The following is a 13,547-nucleotide window of genomic DNA, read 5'->3' as shown; positions in this document are numbered from 1 at the left end:
AGTTACAGATTATTCTGGTAAAGGAGATTCCCACATAAAGGAAAGCATACATTGCTGACATATTGGAGCTGTTATGAGATTACTGCATTACAGAACTTTAAAAGCTTTAGAAAAGTGAGTTGTAGGAGGCAGTGGAATCGTTCAGTGGATTGAGAGCCAGGCCCAGAGACCAGAGGTCCTGGGTTCAAATCTGGCCTCAGACTTTTCCTAGCTGCATGACCCTGGACAAGTCACTTGACCCCCATTGCCTAGCCATCATCTCTCTTTTACCTTGGGACCAATACACAGTATTAATTCTAAGATGGAAGGTAAAGGTTTAAAAAAAAAGAAAGAAAAGTAAGTTATTATTAGCATTACTAATTGTTTTAGGGGAAGCACTAGTAGGGCAATGGATAGAGAGCTGGGCCTGGAATTAGGCAGACCTGAGTTCAAATTGAGTCTACTAATTGTGTAATCTTTGGCTTGTCACTTAGCTCCATCTGCCTCAGTTTCCTTAACTATAAAATGGGTATAATATTAGCACTCACTTCCCAGGACTGTTGTAAGGATCAAATGAGATGATTATTTTAAAGCACAATGCTTGGCACACAGTAAAAATGCTACATGCTAGCTAGTATTATTATTAAAGGTTTTTCTTCTTTACTAATCATTTAAGAACACTAAGCCTTAGGAAAGCTAGGCAGCACAATGGATAGAGTCAAAAGGACCAGGGTTCAAATCTGGCTTCAGACACTTCCTAGTTCTGTGGCCCTGGACAAGTCACTTAACCCCATTTGCCCAGTCCTTGTCCTTCTGTCTTAGAGTTGTTATTGGGGCAGAAAGTAAGGATTTTAAGGAAAAACAAAACAAAACATTCTACAACCAGCTACATGCTGTTTGAAGGTTGCTATGGCAGAAAAATCCATCACCCTGCCCTGAGCTGATAATGAATCTCTCTAAACTCAACGAAGCCTGTTCTCAGGAAAACCGACCCAGAATCCACCTGGCCCTGTAATTCAAAGCCTTTCCATCTTGGTGAGAGCTGCTGGAGGTGGTTAGGCCTGGTATAGCCCTCCACAGGCTCACGGCACTGAAGGAAGATCACAGAATCATAGATTAGGACCTTCGTGAAGGATCTTCCTAGTCATTCATTATCGAAACCTCGTCATCGATCTCTGTTTTTCCTTTTCCATTCTTCCCCTTCTAAAATGACCAGGTTCTGTTCATTCTTCCTCTATAATATTTCTCAGATCCTCAGATATGAAGCCACAGCGTTAAATCACATTCCTGTTGCCTCTAGGATGGAACCCTCTAAGAGTCGACTAACTGATCTCCCCCTGCATGTCCAGCTCTCTCATGCTCTCACATTCTTTTCTTCTCTTCCGAAGTAATCTCACTAGTGATTGTAGCATTTCCCTCTTCAAAAACCTTCAGAAAACTGTCCTGGCCCTATCCCCAACCCAATTACCTATTGAAAAAATTCAGCTGGGAGGAAAAGGGCTTAGAAAAAGAAATAGAGACTGTCACAAAACCAAAATATGCCAATGCATTGTATTTTAATTTTTAAAAAGGAGAATGGGGAGGAGCAGCTAGATCATTTATTGGATGGAGAGCCCGGCCTAGAGACATGAGATCTTGGGTTCAAATTTGACCACAGACACTTCCTAGTTGTGTGACCTGGGCAAGTCACTTAAACCCCATTGCCTAGTTCTTACCCCTCTTCTGCCTTGAAACTAATACACAGTACTATTGACTCTAAGATGAAAGGTAAGGGTTAAAAAAAAGTTTTTTTAAAGGACAATGGGGCACACATCAATCCTTCCTCCTGTTTTTCTCAGCTAAACAAAGTTCCCTTCTTCCTTCAAAATTCTGATTCTCTTTTTAGGGGAGGAATCTCCAGAACAGCTCCATGTTCAATGCATCATCATTCACCTTTTCCTAGCATTTATACATGAACTTATATTCTGATTAGCGGTAAATATGATTAGTTTTATCTGGTTCCTCTTCATAAAATAAAGTATCCTAATGCTTACTACTGATTGTAATAAAAGCATTTTAAGGAAATTTTAAGTAACTTAAGGAAAAATCAAGTTCCTTAGTCACAACCCTTTACAATATGTCCTACCTTTCAAGAATGTTTTCATATTACTCTCCTTAGGCATATCCCAAGCAAAGTGGATTTTCAGTCCTCTACCCTCATCCTTCTCTGTCCTCACTCATTTCCTTGATTTTGATTCTTCTGGTCTTCCCACCTCACTCTCCAGTTATTCTTCCCTTCTTTCAAAGTGTTGCTCTGATGTCACCTTCTCCATGAAAACTTCTCTGATTCTCTCCTTTCCTTTCTACCCTCAAATCCCCACCAGCTAAAAGTGATGTCTCCCTCCTAGAACATCTTGTGGCACATTGGGCCTCCTCTTTGCACGTTAGTTCTAATCAACATTATAGTTATTTGAGTATATGTTTTACCTCCCCTACTAGACTATAAAGCTTTTTGTTTATCTTTGTATCACCAGCACAAAATGTACACAGATGCTCTTTTCCTTCTAGTAAAATCTAACACAAACTTTCCTTATCTCTCCTGGTCAGTAGAGGTTTAATAAATGGTCTTAAATTGAATTTGCTGAACCCAGCTAGTATACTAGCAGGGAAGACCATTTAGCAAATTAATTAATTGGTTTCTGTATGTTCTCCTATTTCTAAAGCAAATTGGTAAGTAAGCCAATTCTGTTTTCATTACAGTCAGCAGTAAGCATTAGGAAATTTTATGAAGAGGAACCAGGCCCATCTAATATTTTCAAGTCTCTAATCAAAATACAAAGCCATATATAAATGCTAAATAGTTTTGGGAGGGGAAGAATGAATGATGGGCTGAACATGGGGCTATTCTAGAGAGTCTTACCCCAAAAAGTGAATCAGAGTTTTGAAGAAAGGAGGGAATTTTTGTCTAGATGAGAAAACCAGGAGGAAGGACTGGCATGTGCCCTATTCTCCTTTATTCCTACACAGCAGAAACATATTGGCCTTGCTTCACCCTGAGACTAAAACCATGGTCTGATCTAAGCCCACATCTCACAAAGTGAGCTACCCTGACATTTTGAAGTATGTCCCTGTTGGTCCAGCAGCTGTGTGACTAGGAAAATATAACTATGCAAAGAAGTTAGGGAATGCAAGAACATAATGTACAGTGCAGGTTTCATTTAAAGCATGAAGGAGGGGCAGGGAAAGAAGGGAGAGTAGGAAAAAAGGAAGAGGGCAAACCAAAAACAGCCTAGGGCTATTTTTTGTAGATTCAGAGATAGCTCTGGTCTGATTCTGGGATAGGATCTATTTCAAACTAAATTAGGCCAGTCTCCAAAGCTCTTCCTTAAGATGATGACACTTCAAGACAGACTGTTTATGGGACAAGTAGCTTTTGCCATTGAAACGGCTGTCATCTATTCCAAAATCAGCTTCCTCATGTAGCTGGAGTTTTTTTTTTCCCTCCTCCTTCCCACATCCAATATAGAAGAAGAAAGAGCCCAAGGGTTCTGTATGACTTGGGGCAAAACATTTTACTTCTCTGCCCATTAGTATTTTCCTCTATAAAATGAAGGGGTTGGACTAAATAACTCCTCAGGTCACCTCCAACTCTAAATCTCTATCACCTTTTCTTTTCTCTTCCTTCCTTCCTTCCTTGTCTCCTTCCTTCCCTTCTTCCTTCTCTTCTTCCTCCCTCCCTTCCTTCTTCCCTTCTTCTCTCTCTCTCTCTCTCTCTCTCTCTCTCTCTCTCTCTCTCTCTCTCTCTCTCTCTCTTTCTTTCTCTCTTTCTTTCTCTCTCTCTCTCTCTCTCTCTCTCTCTCTCTCTCTCTCTCTCTCTCTCTCTCTCTCTCTCTCTCTTTCTTAGGCACTGTTACTGTGCATCTCCGGAAAGACAGTCAGGGTCATCTCAGTCTGGTTGCCAGTCCACTGACAGATAACTGTGGGCCCTATGATGTATCACCAGAGTCATCAGTGATGTTATGGCAGAAGCTGCAGAAGAACAGCAGTGGCCACGGCAATGACCACCCCCTTGTTCAGTGGAAGCATACACAGCTAACACAGTCTCTGAAGGAGAGGTGAGCATCACCTATAAGCCAAAATTCAAGGAATAGAGAAGTTTCAGGACAGCCACCAACTCACCTTCAGGCAGGGCTCAAGGATGAAGTCTAGGAGAGAGAGAGAGAGAGAGAGAGAGAGAGAGAGAGAGAGAGAGAGAGAGAGAGAGAGAGAGAGAGAGAGAGAGAGAGGTTGTATGATGTCAATGGAAAGACCTTGGGTTTAAGTTCTGGCTCTGATACTTACTGGTTATGTTGCCATAGAAAGTCACTTAACCTAAGCCTCAGTTTCCTGATCTATAAAGCAAGGGGAAAATATTTGAACTAATATTTACTTCCCAGGGTCATTGTCAGGAAAGCACTCTACACATCTTAAAATACTATATAATTGGAGTTAGATCTCTAGAATAACCAGTGGGGCAAACCAACAGAAAAAATAATAATGCTTCTTCCTCTAATTTTTCAAAATCCACTATTAAATGAAAGTACTTTACAAAACATTTTTAGAGAAGATAAAAACTAATTTCTGGGGGCAGCTAGGTAGCCAGTGGATAAAGCACTGGGTCTAGAGGTGGGAAAACTCAAGTTCAAATCTAGGCTCACCTGTGACCTGGGCAAGTCACTTAACCCCAATGCCTAGCTTTTACCACTCTTCTGTCTTAGAATTGATGCTAAAACAGAAGGGAAGGGTTTTAAAAAACCTAAATTCTTCCAGCACTTAATAAATGCTATTATATGGTATTTGATATTTCTGAAAAGACTGCCCCCAAAGAGCCAACAAAAACAATAACAATAATAACTGCAGGTGTGCTTCTAAAATTACTTTCCTTATCCACTCCTATGAGGTGGGAAATATAAGTATAATTTTTTTTCATGTAATGAATAGAAAGGGAAAAGTGAAGTGAAATTGTACCTTTAGGGTTATATCTTCTGATAGTTGTGATAGGAAGAAGAGAAAGGTGAATGGGTTAATTTGCTGCTTTTATGCAAGTCTATGAGAGGTTTCAAAGGTCTAATGTCCTTAGAGAGATTGTCAGACACTTGGAAAATGTCAACTGACCTTTCTCAGATGAGGAGAATCCCTGGGGTTTTTTAAAACTTATTTGGAACAAAACTGACCTAATTCAATGTAAATACTACTCTCCCTAAAGTAGTCCCAGTATCTAATTAAGTATGCCTATTGCCTATATGAACCTAGAATAATCTCCATTTTACAGACAGGCACAAGAGTGTAGGCAGAAGTTACCCAACTGGAAAAAAGACCCATGACTATGGAGCTCCCATCCACTAGACCTAGATATAAAGCCTCCTTCCATCTAAATCTATAGTAACTATACTAGTGTTACTCTAGATCACTTGGAAATGAATTTAAATAACTCCAAAATTCTGAATTGAGTTAACTTTGTTTTGAATTATTCTAATACTTATAACTTCATTCCACGAGTTGCCATGGCCAAATAATTCATTATCTAATGACCAGCTTATTGGTGATCAGCCTCTCAGTATTTAGCTAGCCTAGCCTTTGTAAAAAAGAATGTCTATGGATCAGCCTATGCGCTCCACCAGTATTCTCACGATGTTAGGAGAAATCAAGGAGGAAAGACATGAATAAAAAGTAGCACAGGAATGAATAGCCAGGTATGGGTTGGTTGGTTTTTTAAATTATTAACTTTCATTTTAGAATCAGAACTAAGTATGGGTTCCAAAGTAGAAGAGTGGTAAGGGCTAGGCAATGGGTATTAAGTGACTTGTCCTAGGTCACACAGGTAGGGAATGTTTAAGGCCATATTTGAACCCAGGACCTCCTATCTATCCACGGAGCCACCTAGCTGTCTCTCAGGCATGGATTTTAATCTATATCATAGTGATGAGATCACAGGTTCATTGGAATATTTTTCAGTGATAAGTAAACCATGCTTTAGAAAAATACAATAAGGTAACATTTAGTTATTAATTTTATTTTTAATAAGGATTTTAGGAAATTAACTTTAAACAACAAAACCAATTAAACTTGGATTTACAACTTGACTTAAAAAAATAATAATAAAACTTTACCATACGGTTGAAGAAACTGAGGCTCAAAGAGATGAATGACTTCCTAAGGTGCTGGGGGTAGCAAATACAATAGAAGTGATATTTGAACCAAGATCCCTTAACTCCAGAACCAGTACTTGTTCCATTGTACTACGAGGCCTCAGAGGCTTTGTTGTGGGCAATACAATGATTATAGACCTGGAAAAGAGCCGGAAAAAGCCCCCATCAAACATTGTCTGAGTGCTTTTCAAATAAACACAAGCAATTTGTCTTTTTCTGAAGCTAGCAGCCCATCACATTTCTTCCCATGTGCTTCATTCACCCAAGCTGTCCAGGCAAAACGCTCCTGAGGACCGAATTCCATGTCTCCTCTTTTATGGAAGACACAAATGGCAACCAGGCAGAGAAGAGGGGCTGCAACCCTTGGAGACTGCACTGCCATAAGAAACACCTAACCCGGATGTACTCTGAGTACCAAGAGAATAAAATGCATCGTATCCTTGCTTGAATTTCCTCATGCTACCATATATGCAAAGTCAGTAGGGAAAAGCTAGCGTAGAATAAAACTACCAGGGAACCACTGGCTTGAAGCAGGGACAAAATCTCCAATGAGACCGGCATATCCAGCTGGGTGAGGGATAATGCCTTTGTACTGGAAAAGGCATGAAATGCTTGGTGGATTCTTGGTAGCTAAACAATATTGACTGGTTAAAACCCCTCGGAAATATTTTTTTTCTCTAATTGGGCTTCTGTAGGCAGGGGTAAATAGCAGGTTGGCAGCTGTAGAGATTAAACTTCTGGGGCTGCCAGAGAAAACCAGCAATGTGGCATTTTGGAGTATTAGCTTTGAAGTTAGGAAGTCATTGGTTTGCATGGACCCTGACCACTCCCCAGCTGTGGAATCCTTGACAAGACATCTCGGTTTTTCTTCTTTATAAGGCAGATAGAATAGTTCTTCTAAGATCTACGTCACAGGGCTGTTGTGAAGCTCAAATGGGTAATGTAGGTAAAGGGCTTTGTGAAGCTTAAAGCACGATGGAAATGTCAGCTATTATTATAAGGCAGATTATAAATAGCTGTGGCAGCGCAGACTTCTACCCAAAGATGGGCAGCTTCTACTTTCAACTGCAGGTCCCCTTGCACAGAGAATCGCCACTCCACGCCCGATATAGATATCATAGATAGTGGTGGCCAAGAATGGAGGGAGGGGGAAGGAAAAAGGAGACCTAGGAACCTAGTCCCAGAACCTCCAGCCCCAGTCATTAGGTGAATCATGTTTACAGAGCTTTTGAAATACAGTCCTCCACCTGGGGCCTACATGTAAATTTCTCCCAGAAAACAGCCATACACATTCGCAGAAATTCACAGAACTGAGGCCTGAAAGAAATTAGGCCAAACAAAAGGGAAATTAGGGTGCATGAAGGTAAGAATTAGAACTAAAATCCTCACTCCCAGAATAATCAATGTCTGCATCTCTGCTGGCAACATTTGCAAGGATGGACTGGGCTGGTGGAAATTTTTGCTGGCTGGTATTTGCAAAAACTGCAGAAATTCAGATAGTATTCTCAGAGATCGTCATTTTTCATCTTGGGAAAGGTTTGCCTCCTTCCCTTGTTGCTGACGTCAGTCTGAGTCATGCCACAAGGGGTGGGGCTTTGGGATCTAGCAAAATCTCATCATAGTTTCCCTTCCATCCCTCTTAAGTTCTCCACAAAGACCTTATTCAATAGACCATTGTTAGTGTATGGCTGAGCTAACATATTTCTCAGGGGCAGCAACTGGGAAGGCTGAATTAATGCAACAAGACAGTGAATGGTACTTAAGGCTATACTATAAGTCCAGGATCCTCTAGTGGGGGAATCTGGGTTTTTAAAGCCCCCTTTAATACGAATACTGCTGTATCCTTACAGTCTGGTGGCTTGTTCCATAATATTTACTCAGCAATATTTGCACCTCTACTCCCTAAAAAACTTTTTCAGGAAAATTACTATAATAAAATTAATATTCCTTCAACCTATCTTTGAAGTTAACATCAAAGATGGTAACTAAAAAGATATTAGTCCATTCCTTTGCTTGTGATTTTATCCCTATGATTTTAGGCTATAAAATGTAAATTGTGCACAGCCTGCCAGGCTTCTCCACTCTGGCATTTAAATTTAAATCTGAGAGAGAAGGAACTACCCTTAAAACTTTCCCTAAATAAATGAGCTTGTTAAGAAGTCACTGTCCTGAATTGTTAATAACACTGGTATGTTAATAATACTGCTAATGTCTTGAATTGTTAATAGCATTGGTATGCTTGTCAGTAATGAAGAATCGGAGTAAAAGAAACATAATAAAGCAGGAAATTTAATTTCTAGAATTGTCCTACCTATCTCCCGTGGGGGCAATATCAATTCAATCCACCATGCTTTCCTTAACTTAGTCTGACTAGGGTTTTTGCTGCTTGAAAATGTGGTGTCAAAGTACAAATATCCTTGCATTCTGGACCTGAAGATGGGCACGAGGCAACATGGAGATGATGCCTCCGAGGAGAAGAAAGCCCGCCACATAAAGAAATGTGAACAAAGTACCTCCGCTTCCCTTGGGGTTCGCATCTGTGGTATGCAGGTAGGACATATATTCTAACAGGCTTCTCAACCATTTTTGTGCCATGGGCACCTTTTTTTTTTTAAAAACCCTTACCTTCGTCTTAGAGTCAATACTGTGTATTGGCTCCAAGGCAGAAGAGTGGTAAGGGCTAGGCAAGGGGGGTCAAGTGACTTGCCCAGGGTCATACAGCTGGGAAGTGTCTGAGGCCAGGTTTGAACCTGAGACCTCCCATCTCTAGGCCTGACTCTCAATCCACTGAGCCACCCAGCTGCCCCCCATTGGGCACCTTTGATGGCCTGGGGAAACCTTTCTCAGAATATTATTTTTAAATATATGAAATTAGGTGCAGCAGAGGTGGCTCAGTGGATAGACAGCCAGGCTTGGAGACAGGAAGTTCTGGTTCAAATCTGGCCTCAGATATTTCCTATCTGTGTGGCCTTGGGCAAGTCACTTAACCCAAATTGCCTAGCCCTTACCTCTTCTGCCTTGAAACCTGCCTTAGTATTGACTCTAAGACAGAAGGTAAGAGTTAAAAAAAATGAAAAAAATGAAAAATCTAACAGGAGGAGTGTCTCATCTTCCCATACAATAATATTTGAGCTACCCACCTAGAAACTCCCCTAGACTCCTGGCCTGCCCATCATTTAACAGGAAGCACTGAGTAGCACTGACAGGGAACAATGAAATGTACATCCCATTATCAGCTAGATATATGTTTTTTTAGCTTACCTGTTCCTATTTTGGAGCCTGATTTTACAGTCTTGGGAAAGTTGAAACTTTCAACAATGTCTTTGAGGCCTATTTTTTTTTTAACCTTTACCTTCTGTCTCAGAATCAATACTGTATATTGGCTTTAAGACAGAAGAGAGCTGAGGGTTAAGTAGCTTGCCCAGAGTCACATAGCTAGGAAGTATCTGAGTTCAAATTTGAATCTAAGACCTCCTGTCTCTAGGCCTGGCTCTCTATCCATTGAGACACCTAGCTGCCATCTATGTGACTTTTGCTTACAGTGATCAGACTTTTAACATGTGCCCGTGCCAAGATTTTGAAGGACTGAAAGAAACAATTTCACCGTGTAATTCTGTGACTTCCTGATTTCTAATCCTCTGAAATAACAGAATTTAATTCTTCACTTCTCTGATGTTGAAAAGACTGTAATATCTGTGTTCCCATTAGTAATTTACCCTTCTTAATCTACCTTTTTTTTCTTACTGCTGCCATTGGTTTTGATTAAGGATGTGTAAAGACTAAGTTAAGGCAAAAGGAGGTTTAATTTCATTTTCCTGATACAACAGTTCATTTTTATTGCTCTGCTACAGCTTACACAAGAAGCTGCAGAAAAAAAATAGGACAAAATTAAGCTTCTCATGCTCATTCATTCTTATGGTCTGTCTAGTCAGAGCAAAACTAGACGACAATTTGGTGGTAAACATTATAGCTTTCCTTAATTGAAACTGCCACCCTGTAAAGCGAGGCATTAAATCTATAAATTTGCTTCACATATGTCCCTTGGAAAATGTGGAATACCATCCTCATGTGAGTGAAGCATGATGATTCATAGTATCAACTGCATCTTTCTCTAGACCCCAAATTTCCTATTTATTTAGTAAATGTCACCAGCTACATATTGTACACAAGCTAATTAGGCACATGGACCACTGAAAAGAAAGTAGGGAGGTCACCAGCTCTTTCTTGGAGGCTTCTCTATAAATAGAATCACAGACTTTTAGGAGTGTTGAAACCTACGAGATCATTTAGTCCAATCTCATTGTTTTATGGAGGAGAAAGCTTATTAACTTGTGAATTCTCCATATTCACCCAAATGGGGGGTGACCTGGGGTTGGAACTCAGGGTCCCTGAACCTCAGCCCAGAACTCTTTCTACTGTACCACACTAACAAAATATTAAGAATTATACTACAAATTTGGGGCAGCTGGGTGGCTCAGTGGATAGAACACCAGGCCTGGAATCAGAAGGACCTGGGTTGAAGCCTAGCCTCAGATACTTCCTAGCTGTGTGACTGTAGGTAGGTCACTTAACTCCAGTTGCCTAGTCCTTACTACTCTTCTGTCTTAGAACACATACTTAGTAATTAGTATAACGTAAATACTTAGTATCAGTTCCAAAACAGAAAGTAAGGATTAAAAAGAGAAAAGTCAAATATGCCCATATTTTAACTTTTCTCTTTTTATGAGGAAATGGAGGGTAAGGAAGAAGGCATGGAACAAAGAGGAATGTTCTTGGTCTCTGAGGCCTCCCTAAGAGCCCTTACCATCTGACTTCAACTTAAAGGCCCTTCTCCCAAGGGCCCCTCTACCCTCCATGCTAGAGGAGACCACTGCCTTCAAATCTCATCCACTGAAGTTCTTTCCTTCCTTTTTTCCTTCCTTCCCTCCCTTCTTCCTTCAAGTCGAATGCATCTTCCTCTATGAAGTTTTTCCTGACCCTCCAGATGAAAATTTCTCCCTCTTCAAATCTACCTTTTAATTTTGTCTGAACTCTTCCTTTGCTCTTAATACATTCTCTCTTGCAACCCAGTAATCTGTGAACAGGCCTTTCGTTCCCTTATTGCATTGTAAGCTGCTCAAGAACAGTGTCTGGGTTGCATCTATCTTTGTATCCCCAGTGCCTAGCACACCGTAGACACTTAATGGATTTGCTCCTAATGAAATGAAACTAAAGTCCCAAACAGAGTGTATTTTAAAGCCTACAGGCCACATTTGCACTTAATGGTGGTTATTAGAAATGCCAACCATTTCTAAGCTGTGTTTTCTGAAAACTTGACCATGCTTTATATAAGTTCATAATACTACAACATAATAAGAAACAATTTTTGGGAAAAGTTTCACTCATTTTATTCTTGTTCTCCTTTTTTAACCCAAGGTTTATCAAGCAGATTCAAATTACTTTCTCTGCAAAGACAAATATTATGGAAGAAAACTTTCAATTGATGGGTTCAGGCAGACTCTCTATCAGTTCCTGCACAATGGCATTCATCTTCGAACGGACCTTCTGGAACCCATCCTCTTCCAACTCAAGGCTCTCCTTTCAGTCATTAAGAACCAGAGTTCCTATCGGTTCTACTCCAGTTCTCTCCTCATTATCTATGATGGACAAATGCCCCCAGAAAGAACCACAGGCAGCCATCTTCAGGGGTCTTTGCAGAAGACAAACTGCTCCTCTCCGGAAGGGCTCTCCAAAGTCGATATCCGCATGATAGACTTTGCACATACAACTTACAAGGGCTCCCGGTACAATCACCCCATCTATGATGGACCAGATCATGGCTATATTTTTGGTCTAGAAAATCTCATCCAGATCCTTCAGGCTATCTCAGAAGTTGAATGACATTGGATGAGACTGCAAGGACTTTGCTGGGGTACAGTTCTCCAACGGGACCTACGTATAGCAAGGGTAGACGATGCCCCCCCACAGCTTTTTAACTACCAGGTCTGCTTATAAGGGTTGTTTGGAAGCAGAGCCCAGGAAGCTTCCTATGTAAAGCAAGAGACTTTTATGGGAAATACCACTTAAGAAGCTAGGTGCACAGCAAACCCACATTGAATTAATTCCACATACTCTTGAATCACACCATAAGGCTATTAGTGCGAAAGTAGAATCCTTTAGGCATTCAGATGACACAATGGATATAGTGCTGGGCATGGAGTCAGAAAGACTCATTTTCCTGAGTTCAAATCTGGCCTCAGACACTTAGAAGCAATGTGACTCTGGGCAAGTCACTTAACCCTGTTTGTCTCCGTTTCCTCATCTGTAAAATGAGCTGGAGAAGGAAATAGCCAACCATCCCAGTATCTTTGCCAAGAACACCCCAAATGGGGTCACAGAAAGTGGGACATGACTGAAAACAACTAAACAACAAAAAGAACTCAATATAAAATGGGTCCACTTTGGATGTCATTCAAGGGTGTTTAGTTATTGAAGTAACAAAATAGCCTCAACAGGTAATTTTTCCTATCAATTGGTCTCATAGCATGGACCTTAGGAATAATGTTATAGCAAAGTACTAGTGTATTTACATCTAAGACTCTCTTCCATTTGTTTTGCTACAGTCCTCCAGAAGAACACTACTTGAAAAAGTCTTAAAGATGAAATACAGATAATCTCAATAGCTTTTTGCTTTCACGGGCCACTCGCTCTAGGAAATATATGAAGAACTCATTAAGGGGTTTTATCCTTTTCAAGAGACATTTTCCAAGGAACAGAATCCAAAAAGACAAGTTTACAGATCTTAGCTTTTTTTCTTTTTCACTTGGGCTCATAGTAGTGGGCCAACAAGAAAACCATGCATGAGTAATGGCAAAACCAACTGAATGGTTCTCCATTTCCATGGATCAACATTCTGTGCCTCACTGAGGCTAACTGTACAGAATCATGAATGATTATTAGAATGGTTCTGTTATGCATTGACCATACTGAGACTCACATAATGACATGCAGCTTCAAACAGAGTAAGACTTAGTCAAGGATGAACTGCTTATATTCAACTGTTATTTAAAATTTTTATTTATTTTGAGTGGAAGTCTGGAGGGGGGTGGGGAGGAAGAAAAGGAGACCTGAAAGGGTCCTGGGAACCCAGGTAAAATGTTTACAAGATTAATGGATAAATGTAAGTATGGAGCAAACTGCAAAAAGTTCTATTTAATTCCTTTCTATGCATGGTGAAAACCTAGAACAACACCCTTTTACAGAGATACAGGTCTCAATTAAGAAAATAAATTTGTTCATAAAAACTTTGGTGTCACTAGTGCTTATTTGGTATATCTGATTACCTTTTTCTGTTTGTTTATTCTTTTTTTTAAACCCTTACCTTCCATCTTGGAGTCAATACTGTGTATTGGCTCCAAGGCA

General features: G+C 40.3%; 1 protein-coding gene across 3 annotated transcripts in view; it reads left to right on the top strand.

Moving 5' to 3' along the window:
• The window catches only part of IP6K3 (inositol hexakisphosphate kinase 3), a 35,899-nt gene extending 22,931 nt beyond the window's left edge, over positions 1–12,968 (top strand). The window contains exons 3-6 of one of the 3 annotated variants that reach the window (XM_001377805.5): positions 3,863–4,073; positions 6,414–6,580; positions 8,521–8,696; positions 11,562–12,968. In XM_001377805.5, the coding sequence (XP_001377842.3) occupies positions 3,863–4,073; positions 6,414–6,580; positions 8,521–8,696; positions 11,562–12,026 (1,019 nt within the window). In that variant the 3' untranslated portion in view covers positions 12,027–12,968. The remainder of the gene's footprint in view (positions 1–3,862; positions 4,074–6,413; positions 6,581–8,520; positions 8,697–11,561) is intronic. The other 2 variants (XM_056818049.1, XM_056818050.1) reach the window with 2 other exon arrangements.
• The last annotated feature ends 579 nt before the right edge of the window (positions 12,969–13,547 follow it).

The sequence above is a fragment of the Monodelphis domestica genome, chromosome 2 (genome assembly GCF_027887165.1).
Source record: "Monodelphis domestica isolate mMonDom1 chromosome 2, mMonDom1.pri, whole genome shotgun sequence".
In the NCBI taxonomy this organism is placed as follows: Eukaryota; Metazoa; Chordata; class Mammalia; order Didelphimorphia; family Didelphidae; genus Monodelphis; species Monodelphis domestica.
The sequence above is the reverse complement of the archived record's forward strand: the minus strand, read 5'-3'. Positions and strand labels throughout refer to the sequence as shown.